Here is a 23,625-nt window from a genome sequence, read left to right as displayed (position 1 = left end):
AAAACTTTCAGTGACAGTTTATTTTTCAGCGCAATAAGCTTGATGCCCAGAGGCTGCTGCTGTTGTTGTTTCTCGGGGCGAAGAAAGCGGTAACACAAAGATAGATGGAAGAGGGGGAGAATATAGACTGAAATGATGAGCCAGCTGCAGACGTACACCTGTAAACTACATCTGATGAGTCAGACTAGAAACTGCTTAGAAACTGGGTACAGTTGTTACTGGCTTGTAAAGCTGGAAGACATTTGTGTGAAGGGGGGCGAGCGGAATGGCAGTACGAAGCCTCTTCTGATTCTCACAGCTTTTATTTTACACTTGCAAGTTTATAAAGTATACGAAACACAATAAAAATGGACATTGATATGGAATCTTTACTAACATCGATGATTCTAATTCCCTTTGGCGCTCCTCAGACCTTTTCTTTTCCTAATGAGACACGCGTTCAGCTAAATAGCAGCGTTTGGAGAAAAGGTGAAATATGACAAAGTGAGTAGCTAGCTGTTGTGTCCAGCACATAACCGGTAGGAAGACCGGCTCCGTGCTGTTAGGAGGTGTCTGCTCCTCTGCTCAGCACCGACATACCGCCGCTGACAGACGGAGCTCCAGCTGAGCCGCTGCACTCACATGTGGTTACTCACAGATATCGTCCTCCGACACCAGCTCGTCCTCCATGTTCTGCTGCTTCACAGCCGCCGCTAAATCCTGGTCCTCGTCCCCCTCATCGTAGCTCCAACTCTGCTGTACAATGTGTGTGTGTATCTACGGCAGATCTAAGGAGCCTGGACGATGCGATGGACACATCTGTCAAGGTAGATATCACACAAGTGAAAATATTCACCTCCGGTCCATACCTTCACAATAAAACTAAAATAAAGCCTAGAGCGAGGAAAAGCACTCCTCGGTAACCTTCGTACCACACTGGTGACAGTCTGTTTTTTTTTATTTTTTACCCCGTTAACATGTCCATATGGTGTTTTGAATTTGCCAGAAGATACATCATGAGCGAAACAAGCGGTCAATTTCATGGCTGAGCTTTTCCACTGTGAAGTGCACTGATGACACGCTTCAAAATTCGGACTTCCGGTGTTTTGTAGCCAAACGTAAGGAACCAATCCTGTCACTTGCAGGGCGGGGCCAAAGACTGTACATAAAAGAACGAGCCTCTGAAGGAAGTAGTGTGTACCAGCAGCAGAGGAAGCTACGTTCGCTGGATTGCAGTTGTAGGACGACAGTAAACTTGTTTTTTAAACAGTGACACCTCCTGAAGTAGATAATTAGGAAAGTAGAACTTACTGAAGTGAGGACCACACTTCAAGCCCAGTTGCACAACAATCAGGGCACGTGTGCTAAATGTGAATAAAGGTTCATTTATCTATCTGCCCCAGAGTGATCAAATGTGTTGCCTCTCCCCAACATTTTAAATATCTGTTTAACATCTAGTTATGACAAAGGCTATTACATATGATTCCATTGGTATTTTACCTGAAATACACAACTTGCCCAATGTGCCACTCTTAGTAGATGAAATTGCAGGACAGAAAGGAGTAACCTTTAACTTTAGCAATCATCCATTTCAGTAGGTGGCACTGTTGCAAAAACAAGAGTCCTACCCTAAAAAAATCAGCCTTCACTACAGTAAACACGCATGAAATGCGTAAGTGCTTTAAACCAGCAATCTTTGTAACAGCCAGCAGGGGGCGACTACTCTGAAAAAGATGTCCAACTGTATAAAGGTCAATGAACAAAAAAAACCAACTACTTTTCACTTTCTTGCCTCAGTAAACATTTTTTTTAATGAGATTATGATTTCAGTTACTAGTATTAGGATTTTTTAAACACAGGATCATGTTTATTTTGTAAATTATGGTCCTATTTAGAGGAAAATAGATGATACAGCAGGGCATGTTTCAGAGCAAGACTACCTTGTGATTGACAGGTCGTTACCTTAGCACCTTGAATAGTGTCCTTGAGCACTGCAGTCGAATCTACAGCTCACTGGTTATATCTTGTTTCAGAAGAGCAAGATGGCCACAGCCAAATGTTCACAAACCAATGGTTGGCATAGATATGTCCATCTTTTATATACACTCTATGGCTCAAACATGTATGACTAAGTTATGCCAATATTACAACTTCCTGTTATGTAGTTTAGAGTGTCGGAATGCCGACTGAAATAATCAGCCAGGAGCAGGCTTATACCCACAACCTGCCTTCAGTGAGTCAGACTACTTTTAAGTGACCAACATTTGCAAGAATGTGTCTCACAACTTTCAATCCAAAGTCCAGTTAAAATGGAAAACACAGCTATTTTTGCTCAAAAAATATTTGTAAACATGAAGTTACTGTCAAGATTGTTGTCACTGTTCTGTTTGTCTTTAAAATTACATGAAAGGGGCTACAGATTTCAAGAATGTTTGAAATATTTACATAATCACAACCCTGATACTAACAGCAAACTACACAATTAAAGACAAAACACAATCAAATAGTTTCCCTTTGTTTATTTGGACAATGGCAAATTTTATCAAAGAGTACAAAACTGTATCTATTGTTGGAAAATATTCTTACATACTCTACATGGCACGTTGTATTTCAAAGGGTCTTAAAAACTACCATCACTGTTAACAAGCACTGGATAAAAATTTTTCATTAATGAGTCCATGATTGTACCTAAGGACATCACTGACAAGTACATATTCCTCATTGAAACATAATTAAATCAAGTTGAAATGTAAGATGAGTTAGTGAGAGCTGCTACAAGTGCTTTGTTCTGTGCCGTGTATAATACTAGTATGAAAAATATAACATTAATAAAATAAACTGCAAACATTCTATCTAAAATAGAAATATTCTTTGATTTGCTTTAATCATGCGATTAGTCTGCAAAGACGAATTTCAGAAAACTCCTGAGCTATGTTGGTGCATCTTTCTTGAATATTTACTCAGCGTAGAACCATGCTCTTTCATACATCTTTCTTTATCAATGATAAACAACATATATGCTGCAGTAAAATTTCAGAATAGCCTATGTACACGAGAAATTCCCTCACAAAATATCAGCAAAAACTTGCTATGTGAAAATAGGAGAAAAAGCCCTCAAGTTCACAAAGTAGGACTGGAATTTGGTTTGGTATTAAGACTTGTTAGTAGTCTTGTGTGTTCTCAATGCATTAAAAGTACTGATTTTAGTTATCATAATATTAGTTCTTATATTATATTATCACAGTTATCATATAATTAGTTTTCAAATTATCCTTCAAGTAATTATTAAATCCTAAAATGTTTGATATTGCATATACAACAAAAATAATACAGAGTAGAATATTAAGCATTTCTTATGCTTGCAGAGAAACTTGAAAATGAAATGATTGCACATAGGTAATTATGAGCGAACAGTTGCATGTGCTGTATAACAATCGACAATCATCACTTCTGTCATCAACTGACTGTTCATTAAACCCAGACTCTGCAACTAAGCTGGCTATACAACAACTTCAATCTCACACAGCACATGTGCAGTGTAGACTAATAACAGTGACAAATTACAACTTGAAAACTCTTTTCAAAACGGTGATTGGGACACCGGTTCAAGAAGATTAAAAAAAATGTATACAAAAGTCTAGCTAACATAATAACATTATCACATTATCAGTTGATTAAAAAAGGTGTCTTTGTTCAAATGCTATGATTGGCTTTTAACATAAGGAAAATGGCTTTTAGGAAGCATTTGATGCTTGTGGGAGTTGCTGGAGCGTTAACCTTTGCAAATCCAATAAAGAGCATCCAGCATGGGCCTCCACACAGTGGTAAGATAGAACATGCTGGATGTGCCAATCATAAATGGGCCTTTTTGTAACCTTTAACTCTTGTATACATCCCTTGATCATCCCTTAACCTTCATCCTGATGCAAACGTATAGCCAATTCAAAAGCTTGGCAGGTCTGTTTAAGATTTTTGAGCTATGACAAACCAATCACTGCTTAGGTCATGGGTTTAACGATCAGTCAGTTCCAAGTCTGCCATCACTAACATTCACCAGCTCTTCCTGTTGCTTGAGCTGCTGGCGAGTTTCAGTTTCTTGACCTCCCTGAGGACATGGTCGGCCTTCTCCAGCTTCTCCATGGCTTTAGCCAGCAGACTTTCGGGTATGCCCTCATCATCTCTTCCCTGAGCCTGGGAAACTCTGCTCAGGAGCTTGCTCGTCTTCTCCATCTCAAGAGCTACTTCAGTCTCAAGTTTTAGCACATCATCATTTGGAGCCCCTGCAGTTCCAGCCCCATCACTGCTAGGCTGTTTCACCTGAATACAGAGCACAGAGTCAGAGAGTAGATCTCCAAAAGAGGCTGATCGAGCCTTAACTGAGGGTTGAAAGGAGGTGGCAGGCTCTAAGCGTTGACAGGGAAAAACCTTTGGTCTAACCTGAGGCTTTGTTGCGACCACTGGTGGCCTGGAAATAACAGGCATGTGAGTGTCTTCCTCACTGGCATCCAACACATCCAGACCAGCGTGGCTTCCCCTGAGTGCAGCTGTGGAAGCTGCCAGTGTGTCTTCACTCCCAGAGATTTCGCTTTCATCATCCGAATGCTGACCGCTATCTACAGATTTCTCCTCTGCCTTCTTTTCCTTCTCCCTGGACAAGTGACAAAGCAGCGGACTCAGGTTGAGGCTGTCATTGGGTGGGTCATTCAGAGAGACAACTACTGAGCCTTCACACTTTGGCAGTGCTTCCTCTTCTTGAAGAGAACCTGCTGAGTTATCGGAGGCAGTAGAGTCCCGTCCTTCATTAGGCAGAGATATGATTGAGCAGTTCTCTATGTGCGATGTTTCAGGCTGAACAAGTTTGTCAGGCTTTTTCTTGGAGGTTAGAAGAGGACTAGAACCCTTTCTCAGTTGCTCTATGGGTACTTCTGGGTCATTACCAGATGCCCTCTTTATGTCACTGTTGATAGTCTCACCTGATTCTTCTTTAGAAACGGTTCCCTCTGTCGTAGGACTTTCGGGTTTATTATCTCTGACATGAGTTAGACCTTCTTTAGAAATTGACTCTTCTGCCTCATTTGTTTCCAGATTTATCTCTTTCTTGCTGTTTTCTTCCTTCTTTGTATTCTCATCAGATGTGCCTTGCGCCTGTTGGATTGGCTCCACAGCAGGCGGAGAAGGCTTCTTCTCTTTGGATGGAGGTGTAGGAGGGTCGGAGTTTGCTGTGGACTGCGAGGTCTCTACAAGACTGCTCATGGAGCTGTTGGAGCTGGGTTTGTTGGGAGGAGTTGGTGGTGGGCATGTCTTTTTCCTGGCATCAGGACTCATTTCAGGCACTTTGTCAGGTTTTGCCTGCTCTGTAACTTCTTCAACAGGTGAGGCACAGGGTTTGGCTTCTTTTGATGGAGGCATCGGCGGCTTTAGTACCTTAAAGACATTACATAATTTTTTATAGGACATATTACCTAAGAGGAAGATATACACAAAAATTTCTGTACTGTATGTTTATGATTATTTTATATCATTTTACAGACCTTTTTCTCTGGACCATCATTGCTATCAGGCTCATTCTCAGGAGGTGAACTGGATTTAGCCTCTTTGGAAGGTGGCATAGGAGGTTTGATGACCTTTTTCTGGGGACTGACCTTCCCCTGAACCTCCTCCTCAGCACTCGGCACTAACTGTTCCTCTGCAGCTTTGCTGGTGTTGGACTGAGACTCTGAGACTGTGACGGCCTCTTTAAGAGACCCATCAACATTTGCCTGATGGGTCCCATTAGGCATTACTGCATCTTCTAGATCCAGATCCAAACGCAGGATACCATCAGACGACACTTCGGCTACCTAGAGGTCAAAAGATGGCATTCAAATAAGACATTTCATTTAAAAAAGCTATAACATAAATTTTCAAATAAAAGCTACAAACTAACAAATGGGACAGTTGCTAATAAAGGCTGAGGTAACACACACAGGCTTGGTCATGTGTTGTTCATCACTCTGCTGCTTTATGCTGCTCTTTTTAAGAGAAACACAATTTCTATTCACAAATTAGGTCCAAGTACCTACTTTGATGGATTTTTTTCAGTTTACTGTTATGGAACTGTCAATGAAAATCACTACATAATTCTTTGTTTTTTCATAGTTTTGATGTCATCAGTATTATTCTACAATGTAGAAAATAATTAAAATAAACTAAAAACCATTGAATGAGAAGGTGTGTCCAAACTCTTGACTGGTACTATAGATGAATGGACTCTCACATTCACGAACACACAAACCTCTTTCATGTGTATCCTGGTCGGTGGCCGTCGGTTACGGTTCCCTTTGGGCCTTGTGCGTGTAACATGGTCTAAATTATTGCCTTCATCAACCGTTACCTGTGAAAACATGAACCCATTTAAACTTTTAAAAGCAGCGTTACTGAAAACTAAGAAAGGATGCACTGACTTAAACTAGGAGACATTTTTGACAGTGAGTCACACTGTGTGTTTACCTCATCAAAGACTTTGTTCTTTGCTCGATTGATTCCATCACTAAGGGCTTTAATCCAAGCCTCTTTCTCCTCTGCAGTCTGAGCTTGGAACTTCACATCATGGACCTGTCAGTCAGGTAATGCAGATGAATGTTATTGATGAATAAACACAATATCTATGATCATCTTAGAGGAACATTTACAGGCTCTCTATCTTTCTGAAGAATTACATCTTGTAAGTAGCTTTCTTATGTAAATGAGAAATATTTTAAATTTATTCTCAACTAAACTGGAGACATCCTGCATTCACACTGTACCTCTGCTGACTACAGACAGGTGATACGTCTTGTTCTCTGATTCAATACAAAATGATATTAAGTTTTTATTTCAAAAAGGTGAAAGGCATACTATATCACATTTTCCCCCCAAAAAACATAAGGAACACAAAAACACATAAAACCCTCTCAATCAATACTTGTGTCCCGCTAGAAATGTGTGGCACTGTATGTATCTGCAGAGATCTCTGCCTGTACTTTTCTATGTTCTTTTTACTTTGCCATTTTCTGGAGATTTCTGAGCTGCAACCTTTGGTAATTTGGCGTGTAGCCCCCAAACAATACCCACAGACAGGAGAGCAGATGACGTAGGTGGCAACTCAGTCAACAACTGTTACTGTACAGAGGTAAATTCTTATATATCTCACCGGTGTCAGGTTTACTGAGGCTTAAAATTATGCATAATTAGGGACATGGCCACTTTGAGTGACACGTAGGTTCTGTCACAACACAGAGATTGTTTGCATGGCTCCCCTCAGCTCCAAGTCTAATCCCCTTCTTTGCTCATTTTTGATTTTATTAGGTGTTAGGAGTCCAGTACTGCCAAGATGGTGATGGCCAGAGCCACCACAGTGAGCTTCAAAACCACTGTTCAAGAAACCTATGGCTCACTTCCTGTTATATGCAGTCTATGATTAAAGCCTGGACTCAGAGGTGTACATTTGTGATTGGATCAACCAAGCCACACGTTAACACTCTCACAGTTAAGGGAAGTGGATATGTTCCTCTGTGTTTTACTGTCATTGCAGCAGCGAATGGGGAACACACTCCTGATGTATGTACTCGGAAACAGTTTTCATTTCAAGCCAGTAAAAAAAGTGTTTGCAATAGCCCAAGTTTGCAGAGAATATGTTGATAGTTCAACAGGTATGATTAATAAAACTCATGATGGCTGAATTCCATCTCGCCGTATCAGTTTCAGGCTCCAGATTTGTCATGCTGACTCACTGTCACACTGTCATGACTTGCTGGGATACTTGAATAGAATGTTAAGACCTATAACACCTGAGCTTTTCCTGAGGGGACAAATCAGACAGTCTGAGTTGTTTATCTAAAGAACATTTCAACATGCTTAAAAATGTATGTTTATTTTAAGTTATGTCTTCACTAGATATATAGTAGTTGTACTTACTTGTTTAATGTTGTCCCATCTCTCTTGTGTGCACTACAAGTTTACAAATGTGATGTGTGTTGTAACAGCATATAGGTCAAAGTCAACTTCTGTCATTTGTCACTTGGTCAGTGATAAAACCAAGTGAAACAGTCAGCTAGTTTTTGAGAGTGTGTTGTGCCTATGTTGGTATATGGCAGAAAAAAAAACAAGAAGGAAACTGAACTGGAGTCATGCCTGATTATTTTGGACAATGAAGTGACAAGTCCTTTGCTGCTACTGACAGCTCTGCACTGTTGATTTTTTCATTTGAAGAATTGTGAGAACTTGTTTTTCCTCCATATTACAAAAAATGTTCTGTATGTTTGCATAGGAACCGTTAACACTGTATTGCCTGAGTATCTGCGGCACCGCAGCAATGGAAGGTTCGTTTTTGGGCACACTGCTGCTGCTGTGCTACTTTGAGAAAGTGTTTTCGGCAGCATTCAGCCACACAGAGCCAGAGCTGAACAGGGTTGCCCTGGAGAAAGCAATAGGCAGCCAAGTAGTTCTTCCTATCCTGGTCAGATCCTCCTCACTTCATTAACACTGAACAAAAACAACAGAGCACAAACTACCAACAGATTCAGGATCTCACAGTTCAACAAATAAAGGACTGACAACGGTAAATGATGGCATTTCAAGTCACAAATAGTCATTGTAACAGCATTTCCCTGTTTGTACTTCCCTTAATTCAGAAAATGAAAAAGGCCGTGGAAACAAATCACCTTCATATGTGTGCCAACAGGTGATATCCAGTACACTACAGAGGTGAATACACTTGTGTGTAATATCACCTAAATGTCAGAATGTATAAGTAATTGCATTACTTCTAAGTTGAATGGTAGGGTGTATGCTCTCATGGGAAATTAGTAACTGACTGTTCAGATTTACTATATGAAAAACAGAGGCACCACACCACAGTAGGACCTAAATACAACAAAAGTCAGGACACCTTTCATTATTGAGATTCTAATCTTTTTTTTAAAATACTTAATATGTCCACCTTTACTTTTAATAACAGACTTAATCCTGGATGGATGATACCAGTGTCCAAACATTTCTGGAGAGATGTTCTGTCATTCATAAGAGATATTTTTTTCCACTGATCTTTGCTGGAGGTGTTGTATTGCCCTATCTTTCTCTTTAAAATAACCTAAAGGTGTCCCTTTGGATTCATGTCAGGCAACATACCCGGTCAGATCATAGTTTTCACTTAAACTCTTAGATATTCATCTTTTTCCAAGACTTCTGCATACTAGGGGTAATTTTGTCAGCCATTATTTTGGAGTAATCACAGACATGTATGGTGCCATCTATAAGTGTCGTCTCTCCGACTACTTTTGCAGTCATGCAGTCCCACATCATCATACCCCTGCTTCACTGTCAGAACTATGCACACACTGACGTAGTTCTGGTTAGCTTCATGCTAAATGTGCCATCTGAGCTAAACAAATTTATCTTAGTCTGTTTTGATTTTGACCGGTAGCCTCTGTGCCAAATCTGAAGCACCTGCTTGCCTCATTTTTCAGAGCTTAACTGTGCAACTAGTGCACTGTCTGTGACATCATTTTAGGAAGACAGCCACTGCAGTTCTGACCAGGGGTATTATGGCTAGTTATTGATACACTTGGGGCAAAGGCAAGGTACACCCTGGACAGGTCACCAGTCCATTACAGGGCAACACAGAGACAGACAGACAAAGGTGATTAAACTCCTAAAATCTTGTTGTACCAAACTGACATATTAAGAAGCTTTTCCATTTTCCTAACTTAACATTTCTACATGTAAGTTTACACTGTTGTTTCCTCTAGATTGTGTAGATCTATGAAGTCCCTATGTACAACCCCTTCCCTCCCCACACAGCTTGAGCACACCATCTCACCTACAACTCTGCTCAAATACTGTAAAACTGGTATTGGTGTAATTCAGCAATGCATATTCAAACTGGAAACTGATTCTAAAGAAGAATGGTCTCTACAAAATATGGAGTTAGTGGAGCTTCTAACTGTATTCACCTGCTAGTTTGACACTGTCTGTCAGAGGTTTACAATGAAAAAAGAATCAGCTGAAAACAAGAGTAATAGTCTGAGACAGACTGATTATTCTCCTTTTACATGATACACAGTCATTTTGTTGGTATAGTTAGTTGCAAATTCCATGTGATGATGACAATTTACCAAACTTGGACAAAAACATTCATGCTCTGTATTTGGCTTGTTCAAGGCCCTCATCCCCTCTGGCTACCTCAGCTGATGGTTAAACTTTCTAATGCTTTCCCAGGACACTCCAGTAAATATAATCCACTTGTCTTTATTTTTTGCCCCAAAATCTAGTATTTTGACAGTAATCCATCTGACTGATTTAGGGTTTCGAAAACACAGCTGCATGCTTTAGGTAAACTGCTGCTCAGTGATTAGTAATGTCAGACAGGATCAAAAAATGCCTCTCAACTTGTTAGCTCCACCTCTCACACCCCATTCACCTGTTTATTTTAATTTATTTTTCTAAGTATGTTACCTTGTAACTGTTCTGCTAAATTTACATTTGCATGTTAGCAGTCAGGGCTGCACAGTGGCTTGGTGGCTTAGCATCGCTGCTTCACAGCTAGAAGATCCCTGTTTTACATCCCGACCTGGGCCTGGGATCTTTCTGCGTGGAGTTTGCAAGTTTTGCCTGTGCAGTGCGGGTTCTCACTGGGTTCTCCAGCTTCCTCCCACAGTCCAAAAACATGCTGAGGTTTCTAAATTGTCTGTAGGAGTCAATGTGAGTGTGCGTGTTTGTCTTTCTGTGTGGCACTGCGATAGACTGCAGGTTCTACTCTCACCCAGAGCATCTCTCAGCCCACCTTATTTCCAGACTTCTGTGATCGCAACAGTATCAGTCTGTGTTTTTTCTTGAAGGGGCTCTTTAATTCATGACATGTATCGTAGTTTTCCAGATCAAGCCTCTCCAAGCAGTTCTGCAGGTCCTGCAACGCAAAGTACAGGTAAAATTCAATTCAAATGGCCTCTTAATTAAAGCATAAAGCTGACATCATTTTAGCAGGTTATCATATCAACAAAATCCTGCAGGACAGCAAAACCAACAACCTACTAACAAGCAGTGTGCTGTCTTTGTAGCCACAGTGTAGTACAGATGTTTATTCTGAAGCAATTCTGTGACTCTGGCGTCCATATCAGAAGAGTCTGCACTGGTTACTTGAAAGCACAGTAGAATGACATAACCACATAACCTGTGTCAGAAATGATAGTGTACCTCATTGTCATACACCACAAGTTCTGTCTTCTCCACATGGATGTATCGGTCTTTATAGCTTGCCAACAGTCTGCCTGGGGCCTTCTTTAGCCAGCCAGCCTTACCCAGGAACTTTGGCTCTTTGTTTTGGGCTGGGTCCTTTTTCACACCCTGCAATGACACAGAGGAAGGAAGTTACACTCGAAACACAACCCAGTCTACCAGCAGAGCGAGGATAGTTAATTTCACCTTCAGTGTGTCACTGTCAAAAATTAGAATCATGCAGAATGCCTGTACCGAAAAATGACAGAGATATTAATTTGGTAATTAACTACCAGTATATTGTAAAATCGGTAGCTTTTAGCATATATAGCTTAAAATCAACAGGTAAAAGGATGGTGTCTCTTAGGCACCTACAAACTTCAGATAAGAGGTCAAGGTGCAGAAGTATGAATTTGCAAACTGAATAAAAATGCTGCTTCTTAGAAGAAATGACCCACTTTAGCTTCACATTGGTGTGTGTTCCTGGCTTAATTAATTTTTTAAAAAGCTGTTGGATCCCTATATACTATATTCTGGGAGGCTCTCTCTTTGTTTATGGAGCTAACATACAAAACAATTGCTGCTCCACTTTGCACTGACAGAAATGACTAATGTCATTGTTTGCCCTCGGGCATAAATTACATTGCAAGTGAGCGAGTGAGTGTCTGTGTGATAAAATTATCTGTTGAATGTTTTCATGTTTAAAATCAAATCATGCAGTCTACATAGGTCTAGGGAAGTGTGAGGAATCATTTCCTAAATTTCAAGCAGAAGTTGCTCTCTATCTCTCAACAATTTCTCTGAGGTACCCTATCAAAGGGATCAATAAAGTATTATCTAATCTAATCTAATCTATTCTAATCTAATCTAATCTAATAAAATTTTCAAAATTTTTCTCACAACAACGCCAGTTCTAACCTGTAAGATGTGTTTTCTTGTTGTATTTGAGGCTAAGAACAGTCTAAGCAGACTCGCATTTGCAAGCTCAGTTCCAAGTTAAGCAGCAATGGAGGAAAAACCCCGGTTCTGCTCACACTGTGGTGGTATTGCAAAAATAGCTTGGTGTTAGAGACTGAACAGCAGCAGCTCTCATTTTCTGATCAGTCATTTCACGTTCAGCAAACTTGGCCTCTGACAGATCTCCTTTCACTTCAGACTATCACATCTTTGGTTTTCTCTGCAAATTAGATGCCTAGTGCATCTTTTGTTCCATCACTCTTCCTTTACAGATGGGCAGTAAGAAACATTATGTCACTATCAGGGTTAAAAACTAAAGCATGACAGGTGACTTAAGCAAAAGCCTTGTTGTTAGGAATTAATCAGTGAACTGAAAAAAGGAACTGAAACATTGTATAATCATAGTGAAAATGGTACTGCAAGGAAAACATTGTGTGTTAGAAACAAGAAAAACACCATTAAAAAGATCACTGCAGTTACAACAGATGTCAGTTTCACAGAAATTTTTCTTTTTATTTTTTTAAAGAGTCTCAAACTACTTTTCTGCATTACCTGTTTAACACTGTTTCCATAAGTTCATTGTATAACAGTGGTGGAAAGCAACCAAATACAATTACTCAAATACTGCGTTTAGGACAATTTTGATGAACTCATACTTTATTTGAATAAGGCTGTATGATATGCAAGAAATAAATAAATAAATAATCGGTTTGCAAATATTTTGGCAGACATTGTGATACGAAAATTTCGGATTTCAACACTTCTGTCTATAGTACTTCAATTAACTGTTCAGGCCTATACCACAGTACTTTTATTTTCTACTGCTTTAGACTTGTCCTCTACCACATTTCAAAGAACATTTGTCTGACAGTTTGATTAGTAACTGAAGATTAAGATGATAAAAACAAAAAATATGACCTGGTCATCATGACAAAGATGTCCTGCTATAGATAAACTACTCAATCATAAATGACCTTCTCCATCTCAACCAGCTAAAACGTTAGCAGAACATTAACATGCAAATCCAGTAATGCAATACTACTGAAAATTCTGTTAGTTTCTTCCACCATAGAAACACTTAAAAACATACTTTGACCAAAATATGCCTAAAAGATGGCCTTTGAGGTTGAAGCTCTGGGAACTCTGCACCTAAATCCAACTATAAAGTCCTCGGAACAGATTGCTAGGTGGGAATTGCTTAGTGGAGCCACGGGAAGCCTGTCTTGCAAAAAGAATGAGCAGAAGCCATGGGGAGACTAACTAAGGGCAAAGGCGCTCAATTATAACGCGGAGGTATGACAGGCAGTTATGAGCCAGGGCAGGAGAACACTTGGAGTTTGATCATGCAACTGAAATTGGCGTTTTTGTTATTGTGCTTTTACGGTTTGAATCTAGTGCTTTAAGTGAAACTATGGAGCATTCTATCAAATATGTTTTTTATTACTGTTGGTGAAATGTTTATTGTCTGTATTTGTTTTGTCATCCAGGTCCATAATTAACTGTACTGGCTAACATGTACATGGATGGTTTACCACAACAGTTTGGCAGTGGTGCTTAACTTCTAGTAACAAATTAATGATACCAAGTTGATAATTAGTGACCAACATGTCAGTTTAATATTGCCATTAATAGCATGCTGGACAATAATGGTATTATTCATGCTTTTCCAGGTTTCTGGCAGACACTTGGAGTTAACCTTTGGCAAAGTTGTAAATAAGATTTGTGACAAACTTGTAGTGGACCTTTGGTTAACCTTTTGAAAAATATATGGCAGGATTGCTGTAACCAGCTTGAATTATAATCATTAATTATATTTTTTTAGTCAGTTATACATCAGAAACAACCATTAGCTTTTCAAATCACTCTCCAACACAGCCCACTGCTGTTCATTCTTGCCAGTAGGTTCAAATAGCCCAAAGCATGGCTGGCTAATATATACACTTTTATGGGTGCACACATAATGTCCATCACACACACACTGTGTTCCAAATGTGACAAACAGAAGGTGTGGATTTAGCCATTTACTGGGATACTTTGGGTAACATATTAGAAGGCACAGTTTATACATTTTAGAAATAGACTTGCGGAGTTAGCACTTTGTAAACCCTGATAGTTGTTTTTCATGGAGACTAAGGCTTCCTCTGTTTAGAGATTAGGTGGGAGGTCATTGAAACATTTTTCTACTTTCACTGTAACTGCATGTATCTCTCAGCTTCGTAAACAGCAGTGCAGCTGCAAAGACAGAACGCAGAGCAGGGAAGAAAGACATGCCAGAAAGACAGCGAGAAAGACACTGACGAAAAGTTACTTCTTTAAAATAGAATGATCTAAGATAAGTTCTCCAGAGAAAGAAAAAGCTGCCTCCCTGTGCAGTCCAGAAAAGCCTCGGTATGCTTCTCACACAAGTGAACATGGAAAATGGTGCTAGGTGAAACACTTCAGTACAGTTCAGCACTGACCAAACCCTTGCAACATAGCAGCAGTTTCCATTACTCAAGCCTCAGCTGACTACTACAGCTCTGCACTGTGATATCAGATGATAGGTTATGGGGCAGAAAGTCTGTTCTACACTGAAGCACAAGTCGTATCAAACCTTTTGCCCAAAACTGTTCACAGATGTCTCTATTAGCGCTCGTCTCTGTGGTGTTGTGGTGAACGCTTAAACAGATCAACTGCCATCAACAACAGCAGCGACTAAAAAACATACAGACGACAGATAGTAATGCAGTTTTAAAAATACAACATGCTGAGCCGAGGCATCTCATGCAAACTACGTCTTAAAAGAGCAGAAGAAAATAAAGTGCAGGCTTTTGTGGAAGAGGCACACCTCAGCAGACATGTGTTTCTGATAAAGTTTTAGGTCAGGGCGCATCTGGCATTCATTGATTCTCCCACTGACCTGCCCAGCTTGAACTCACAACAAGCTCACACATAACCCCCACTGACCCCATACAAGTCGAGCTGGGAGAAGACAGTGGAGCTGAGCGTATGTGTTGTTTAGTTGGTATTATTAACCTGTTATTAGTTTTATATGAAGCAAGGTACGAGCCAATTAGCGACATCTACCATTTCTGCCTGGCAAAAGCAACACAAGAACAGTCTATAAATTTCTTATTCTGGATTAATAACTTTGAATGATCAAACTCAAATATGCACAACTCCACTATGAGGAAAACTTTCACTTCTGTGCCATTTCTGACAGTACTGCCACAGCCAAATGTGCTGCAATAAAGGATGCAGGTTCGACACAGAACTGCAGGCTTAATGAAACTGTCCAGACCCTGCTATCAGAAACAGATACAGGATTATTCATTCCTCACTGTTACATGGTGATTCCTATGTAAATCTACTGTTGTATCAGGATTTTGCATTTTTATTCAGGAAATCAAGTTGTGTTTTTTTTGTTTGTTTGTTTGTATTTTTAAACCTTGCTGCAAACCTGAAACCTGCCAAACAGGCCTCTGTTCTAGATATGAAACCTCAGACCACAGGTGGTAACAGAAGACTAAAGCCACTGACGCAAATTAGATGTCATCCACATTTTATTCTTAATTTTTCAGAACAACAACATAAATGTTGAATAAATGGCTTTTCTTGGACTCATCTGAACTCTGTACAAGGTCTACATGTTATGGCCAAAAGAAAGTAACTTCATTTGATGGTAGCTGGCAAGTAGGTAGCGTTGGTGTTTTTTTTAACAACTAGATTAGTCAAACGGGGAGGAAATCTATTTTTATAATGCTGTCGCGGCCATCTGAGAACATTTAAGCAAATTGACACCCACATTCTTCCTATGATAATGACATCTCATTGCATGGTCTATCACTATACACAAGTCTACATTATCTTCATAACGTGACAAATGTAAATCATGACAAATAAACACATTCACTGCACAAGAACTGCATCTTATCAGTATAACAAAATTATACGGCAGCTTTCCACTGCAGTAACTCTGGGTAGACAGGAGGTAGGGTGAACTTTTACAGCAAACATCCCTGTTAGGCTTTCTGTTTCCATCGCGATGTAGAATCTGACAGCTTCGACATCAATGTTAACACAGAGTGCACCAAAACAACAACAAATATTAGTTATTGTGTATAACTCCAGTTCCATGATCATGTAAGGTCTATACCTTACTATGTTAGGTCTGTGATGACATGTGTTGTAAACTGCGCTATACAAATAAAATTGAATTGAACTGAATTGAATTGAATTAAATTGAATGTAGGAAATAGAACAATGGAGGTTTGCTATGTCTGCCTATGTGATGAATTTTACATTGTTGATCCCTATGTTAGAGAGGAGAAGACTGCTCAACAAGGACGGTGAGAGGACAGAAAAAATGACAAATGTTTTTGTTTTCCTATCCCAGTTTAACCGATCAGCACTGAGAACCACTGAGCAAAGTGTGCACGTATTAGTCCTGTTCTTCCTAATGTTAGATACCCATCACAAATCTCCAGTGCTGATTGTGATGTATTTTAGCCTTAGCTAGGTTCTGCAAAAAACTTTGCAATGTGTTTCTCATTCACACATTCACACCCACACTCCAACCCACGCCAACTTTTTGATTAGTGGACAACCCACTCTACCGCCTGAGTCACTTCCACCTCAGATGTCTAGTTTTGTCCAAGACATCATTCAACGCCACAAACATATTCACTTTACAATGACAAGAAAAGAGGGGAGGAGGAAATTCTCAAATCAGAGAAACTGGATCCTGACAATAGTTTGTAATTAGTGTAACTAATTGTCTGTGGGTCAGCTTATCAATTAACTGGTGAATCATTTTAGCTCCATCTTCCATTGCATGTGTAGCATGTTTTCAGAAGCACTTTTGCAAACACACTGCAAAATAAGCACTGCTCACCAAAAGAACGCCTATAAAGCAACTTGCCATCATGACAATGACTCACGTCTGACTTTATGCCGGAATTATTTAGAAAAGTCACAACCAGGACAGTTGAGTGTACAAAAAGAGCCACAAAACCCAAACAACATCCAAAACACTTCTGTCACGAAAGCATGGAGATAGGTGGACTGATTGTCTTTACAGATATTTAAAAACAGCAGTTCAACACACTGACCAGACTAATAAGCTGACTAGTCACGTCCAGTCATAGTCATGCAGTGCTAACACTGTTTGCTGCTGTAGCTCCCTCCATAACCCAAATTTCTCAATATGGTAGTATTAGTTTAACTCTATTTCAACGTTGAAGTGTGTTCTTCAAAGTAAAAGTGCCATATTAGTTCCCACAACAAAACTCCTGAGGCTGCTTTTCTTTGAGCTCTCCCTCAAACAGGTGCAGACTTTGTTCTGACAAGTGTAACAGTACACCCAGTGGCATTACAAAATATTAGAATAATCAAATGGATCAACATTGACACAACAAAGGCTCCCAATCACTGTATTATGCTTTCCGCCAGGTAGCAGGGCATGGCAGACAGCTCTAAATACTACAATACCCATGAGATTGTTACGATGTAGAAACAGCTGCTCAGAAGTGCAAACTCAAACACTTTGTCCTTGCAGTCAGGAGCCAAATATGGGATAATGGTTGCTGATTTCATCCTGAAATGATTTTGAGTCTGAAAGTGAAATGATTTATACAGATTGTGTTTAGAGCTGCAACCGCTAGTCACTTAATCTATTATCTTAATCTATTAAAAAACACCAAATAGGGGACGCCGGGGCTGAGTGGTCAGGCTGCACACCACATAGGCACAAATACCCTCAGCAGCATGTATGCCCTAACTGCATGTCATTCCCTTGCTCTCTCTCCAAACGTTCTCTGTTTGTCTCTACTGTGACTACTCAATGCAGGAAAAATTATTAAATAACAACCTTAAAAAAACACATTCTTAGGGTGGGGCTTCTCATCCTTACTAATGCCCATATGTGGCACTTTTTTTGACAACAAAGCAGTTGTTTTTTGTTTTCCTCACATAAACCAGGAAGTAGCGGAAGTACATTTATTCAGGTAAAGTACTTAAATACAATTTTCTGGCTTATGGTTTTATCTACATCTGCTGCACTGCATTTATCAGCTTTAGCTTTAGTTACTAGATGTTTTACAAAATTAAGATTTTTACAGACAACATGTATGAAATGCCTACAAAATATTGACATTGTTATAGATGTAAACTCCTAACAGGATAGATCAATTAGTTGGCAACATATCAACACTGTGATAATTACTGGAGTTTTTTTTCCTACAAAAATGTTTGCGATTTTACACAAGTCTTTGCTTTCTCTTTTAAATATTTTAGTCATTTTCATTTGTTATAAATAATTTATAAGTTTTGACTGTTGGTTTACAAAATGAGCATTGTGAAGGTCCAACTGTGGGCTCTGGGTAACTGCATTATATTTGATTATATTTTTATTTTTACTTAAACAGGCTGTCAAAAGGCAACCTAGCTAACAACTAACTATATTTTGACAGTTTGACTCTTTATCTTATTAAGGGTATTGACAGATTAAAAGATTAAAACAAAATATCAGTTGCAGCCTTGTTTGTATATTTTTATATTTTTCTAAGCAGCATCATTTTTAGCTCCCACTCTTTGTTAGGGCTGCACATTTAGGCTCAGTGATACAGTGCCTCTCACTGAAATGCACCTCAAGACGTATAGTTCCATAAACAGGCTTGCTCCACTTAATGCTGTATATAAAGATAAGGAAACAAAAGCTTTACTTGACTTAACATTTCTACTTAACCTTCCATTAACCCCTTGTGCAGCAAGCAGAAACATTTAAAACATCTTGCTGAAGCTCATTAAGCTCATCTTTCTACTGTTCAAGCACTTGTTGTCGATGTGTGAAAACATATCCACGACACACACAGGCATTCATGGTAAGGACTCTTTCTTTTTCATGAAGGAACTTTCCCAGAAACTGTCAGCGGTGGCCCAGTAAGACGATGGACACACACGCATCCATTGTGCAGCAGAGGGCTTGATAGTAGGGCAACCATGAGTGAGTGTTAATTGTTTTCTGTCTGACACATAATGTGGCAGTCTGTTTCCTCTTTGCTGAGCGGGTCAGGCAGACACGTCACACCATGCACTCTGGGTCACTGGAATGGAGATAAAAGGATGACTCACAGAGCTGAGACAAATGATCATCATGGAGGAACTACAGTGAGTTTGGGGCTGATGATAAAGAAGATAAGACAGAGGGAAGCATTGAACGAGGAGGGAAATGACAAAATAAAAATACAGAAACCGATAAAAGAGGAACAGGTGCCACAACAGAGCCAGCCAACTAGTATGGTTTACCTTGACACACTCGGTAGCCATAAACATGATCAAGTATTAGTTTCAGTTCAGCTTTACACTTTACTCTACATGCAAAGCACTACGACTATCTTGAAACTATTTAAGTATATAGCAGGCAGTGCACACATTGCAGCTACTGCGAACACTGTTTCTATTATTCAGAGGACAGACTTTTGGACATGTTTGTGTCACAGTGGTGTCACTACTGAGAGCAGTTTGTGGGCAGCTGTGGCTCAGGTGGTAGAGCGAGTCAGTCGGTGATCGGAAGGTCGGCGGTGTAAAGCGTCTTTGAGTGTCTAGAAAAGCCATATATAAATCTGATAAATTACTATTATTATTATTATTATTATTAATAACGTGAATAACACTCGTGCAGGTTGTGTTCAACAAGCCCACACAACAGAATACACAGCTGAATAACCTGAGTTTTCAGTGCCTTGCGTCTGGTTACTTTTCAGCCACTTTCAGTCCATCATCCTTCATCTAACAGAGAGCACTCTGGGAATCTTCAGCCAAACTGGAAATCATTTTCTCACATCGAAAAATGTCCACATATGCCCTCCTTAAAGTTTAAAGCAAATATTTCAATTTGTCCAATTGCGATATCACTCTATCACAGTGCTGTTCCTCATTGTACAGAATGCAGTGTTTGTTTTGAAATGTTTCTTTCGTTTGTGTTTTAAATGGCCTACAGCAGTTGATGCTACAAGTATTTAATGATGTTCACAGTGAAATGTTGCTGTGAGGTAATCTGATCTGAGAGCTGACAGGTGAGGAACCAAAAGCAAATGCAGCAAGTAACACCACAGTCTGCCAACATTTACTCAAATTAAAATCCTTACACTGCCATCCAGCAAATACTAAAGAACTACTAATTAACAAAAAAATTATGAAGAGTGATCAGTCAGCCCCAACCACCCAAAAAGTGATCTCATAACCCTTCTGCTCCTGTTGAAAAAGAATGTCTGAACCTTGACAAAGAATTAGAACCTGGTAGAGGTATATTTGGAACTGAAGCACTACTTTTATCCTGACTTTGACCTAGGGAACAGTTTCAATATTTAACTTTTGTTAAGTCTCAGTTATAAGTCCCCCTCTGTGTCCCTGAGTTGGCAATACACTTGTTAATAGTGGACGATTAGTGATTGTAGGAAAGGAGGTAGATTTTGCAGATGAAAAAGAAAAGCTGTATTTAGTTATATGGTTTTGAAGGGACAGAAAGCAACTAACAGAGTGATTTTGATCAGCGTTGCACTTAAAGGGCGGGTGCTGCATGCATGAAAGTGCACAGAGCAAGCTCCCTGCAAACAACATTTAACACAACATGTTTCTGATTAACTTCCCTTTTCTAGTAGAGTGGCTTCCTCAAAATACCAAACTGTCATTAAGACATGCAGGTCATTGGTTACACACTGTACATTGTGTTTAGTGCCAGTTTGAGGTTTTTAATGCTTTTGAATACAGCGACAAGCCCCGTTAAAAAAATACCCCAAATCACAATTCAGATGAGCATTGTCCAAATATTAAATGTTATGAGGAACTTTATTAAAACTTTTTCGGATTGCGTATCAGTGCGGATTAGACAAGCGCAAAAATGATGTCTTAATAAAATAACAGGCATTAGATGTAATTCCCCCTCTTGTGTGGAAGTGTGCCCCTCTCTCGCTTCCCTCCAGGTCTCCTGCCAAAGCGAACCGTTACACAGCGTGTGTAAGCCAACACCTAGTGTTGAAATGCAGCTCACGTAAGTGCGAAATGTGGGTTGTAATAATACCCTCTTAACCAAAGGACTCTTGTGACTTAGACATGGTCCAAGAGTGTGTTCTAACTCTTGTGTTTGCATTCGCCGCTCCATTACGCTAAAATGGACGTTTTTAATGGAGTTCGCAGCTCTTCTCTTGACTTTGTTGTGGAATCTGACAAGTTGATGCAACAGATTGACAGGTGGGCAGGTGCTCTGTACCAAAGAATGTGGACTGCAGCTGACTGCAGCACACAAGCTGGCATTGCTAGATAACCATCAACTAACTTGTTTCTGTCATCACTATCACATGTACCACATAAACACCGTGTCGAGTCCGCTCTGCCTCCTCTTCTATGGGCCCGAACGCTGCTCGAAGAACTCGGTCGCGCCCTCGCAGAGTATTTTACTCTCGAGGTTTCTAACATCACACACTGCGTTCATTCAAATCTGTCCAAACTACGGCCGTCCATCTCCAAAATATGTGTAAGTGTCACCAAAAGCCGAGCAGCACACACACAGAGGCTGAAGTGTCTACTCACATCTTCCATGATAAAGGACCAGGATCCGTTATGTGGCTGTCGACTCGCCCAAAATCACTCGACGTCGCCCTTCTTCTCGCCAGAAACGCTTTCGTTCTAGCAGCACAAGTACATGAATAAAACAAGGAACTGCGTAGTTTATGACACCAAGGGTCGTCTCTTTTTCCTCCTCTGCCTCAGAAAAAAAGTTCGAAGAAAAAAGTTTGGTTTCCGGTTGAAGTCCCTTTGCACTCTTGAATTAAACAGTCTGTCGAGGAGGAGCAACGAGAGCAGCAGCCTGTCTGTGTGGGAGCACCGGCCGAGGCTCCACGGACCGCTCTCAGCTTCAACACCGTGTTTGGAGGCTCGTTTGGCCGCTCAGCGCCGCGTTAGTCAGCGGGATGGTCGGCTCTGCAGCAGACACAGAAAACAGCGAGCTGCGGCCGCAGCATCCTCACACACTCACAGCCTCTCATCAGCGCCTGCAGGACACTGCCAGCAAACACCAGCAGGGCGAGGAGCAGGGCAGGACAACGCTTGACGTGACCCTGTCAGCCCTGTTTTGCTCTCTTTAGCCTGGATCATTGATACAGTTCTGACTGATACACTGCAGTGCTTTGGCCTCTCTTGTTCCTGCACTTCCTGGAACGTGGGGCTGTTCATAGACTCGTCTTTTCCTGGACAGTGAAAGTGATGGAACCACTGTCTGGAAGGAGTTTTTAAGTATACAACCGACATAAGCATGCAATGTTACAAAATGTCACATGATTAAAACTGACTCACATCTCAACAGTAAACAGTTGAGTATTTCCTCGAATGAACAATTAACAAAAAAAAAAAAGAAAGAAAAAACTAAAATTGAGTAGGCCTGTGAATTCCAGTCAGCCTAACTGCATGAACATGATTATAAAACTTATTCAGTTTGTAACCTATAAACTGTGCCTCTCTGCAAATCTGCATTATGGCTCTGCATGGAAAAGAATTGCCATCTGATTGTGAGATTTCACAAAGATGGAAAAAAGATACAGGAAGTATGGTCACCAACTAAAAATCAGTGAAATTCAGTTGCAGCAGTAATCAGGACGTATAGAATGGGGCAGAGTGCCACTAATCAGAGCTACAGGGGCCTTTCTTCTAAAGTAGTGCAACAGACAGTGTACTACTCATATAATCTAGCTCTGAAAAACAGATGGGCAACTGCCTCCAGGTGGGTACGGTAATTGTAAGTGGAAATCAGGGTGATGGCTCAGACAGTGTGAAGGACATTGTGTAACATCAACCTCCATAGACAACAAAAAACAAACAAACAAAAAAAAAAAACTTTCATCATTAAACTACAAAATTAAGCTTTTCTAAATAACACAAATGTTTGAAGCACATTCTTTGGTCAGATGAGACCAAGATAAATTTGCTTGGCTCAGGTGGGGTCCAGAATGTTTGTTGTGAACCTGGTCAGGACTACCACAGTGAATATGTGGTCCTGACAGTAAAGCATGGAGGTGGGATTGTGATGATGTGTCTGCATGAGTGTGAAAAGTGTTGGAAAGATGACGTTTATCAGTGGCACCATGGATGTCTGTGGATCTACCTAAAAATTCCCTGACAAAATGAATCCAAGTCTGCAGAAGCTTAGCATGATAACCATCCAAAAAAAACACAGCTTAACCACACTAGAGTCTCTAAAGAAGAAAAAAGTGAAAAGTATGATCTGTCACCTGATTTAAATCTAAACATTTGGGGTATTTTAAAGAGAAAGGTTGAGCAACACAACCCCTCCAACAAAGAGACACTGTGGTGCACATGTACACTAACACACACACACACACACACACAAATGAAAATGGGCTTAAAACTGAGTAGTGAGCATTTTATTAGGCCATTACAAGGTCTTCTTTATTAACCCATAAATAA

At 40.1% G+C, this 23,625-nt stretch overlaps 2 protein-coding genes across 3 annotated transcripts in view; both read right to left on the bottom strand.

Annotated features, from left to right (window-relative positions):
* Nucleotides 1-799, bottom strand: part of ankdd1a (ankyrin repeat and death domain containing 1A) — a 21,670-nt gene extending 20,871 nt beyond the window's left edge. Inside the window, exon 1 of the mRNA XM_008302077.1 lies at nucleotides 636-799. Within this exon, the coding sequence (XP_008300299.1) occupies nucleotides 636-669 (34 nt within the window). The 5' untranslated portion in view covers nucleotides 670-799. The remainder of the gene's footprint in view (nucleotides 1-635) is intronic.
* Nucleotides 800-2,483: 1,684 nt separating this feature from the next.
* plekho2 (pleckstrin homology domain containing, family O member 2) lies at nucleotides 2,484-22,226 on the bottom strand. 2 transcript variants are annotated; one of them, XM_008302072.1, is made up of 8 exons: nucleotides 21,736-22,226; nucleotides 11,191-11,340; nucleotides 10,781-10,903; nucleotides 6,469-6,573; nucleotides 6,254-6,352; nucleotides 5,511-5,819; nucleotides 4,417-5,403; nucleotides 2,484-4,296 (listed from the first exon to the last, which is right to left on the bottom strand). In XM_008302072.1, exons 1-8 carry the CDS (start codon nucleotides 21,742-21,744, stop codon nucleotides 4,030-4,032), a joined length of 2,049 nt encoding a protein of 682 aa, XP_008300294.1. In that variant the 5' UTR covers nucleotides 21,745-22,226; the 3' UTR covers nucleotides 2,484-4,029. The 2 variants fall into 2 exon arrangements, with proteins under 2 accessions (XP_008300294.1, XP_008300293.1); XM_008302071.1 differs by having other exon boundaries at nucleotides 2,484-5,403.
* Nucleotides 22,227-23,625: the final 1,399 nt, after the last annotated feature.

This window comes from Stegastes partitus, unplaced genomic scaffold (assembly GCF_000690725.1).
Source record: "Stegastes partitus isolate 25-593 unplaced genomic scaffold, Stegastes_partitus-1.0.2 Scaffold1754, whole genome shotgun sequence".
Lineage (NCBI taxonomy): Eukaryota > Metazoa > Chordata > Actinopteri > Pomacentridae > Stegastes > Stegastes partitus.
The sequence above is the reverse complement of the archived record's forward strand: the minus strand, read 5'-3'. Positions and strand labels throughout refer to the sequence as shown.

Bases quoted from the DNA above. Each gene is read 5' to 3' on its own strand.
- plekho2 (XM_008302071.1), bottom strand. The intron at 6,353-6,468 runs GTAAACACACAG...ATGTTTTCACAG, and splicing joins AGAACAAAGTCTTTGATGAG to GTAACGGTTGATGAAGGCAA. The intron at 5,820-6,253 runs GTTTGTGTGTTC...TTTGACCTCTAG, and splicing joins CCAGGATACACATGAAAGAG to GTAGCCGAAGTGTCGTCTGA.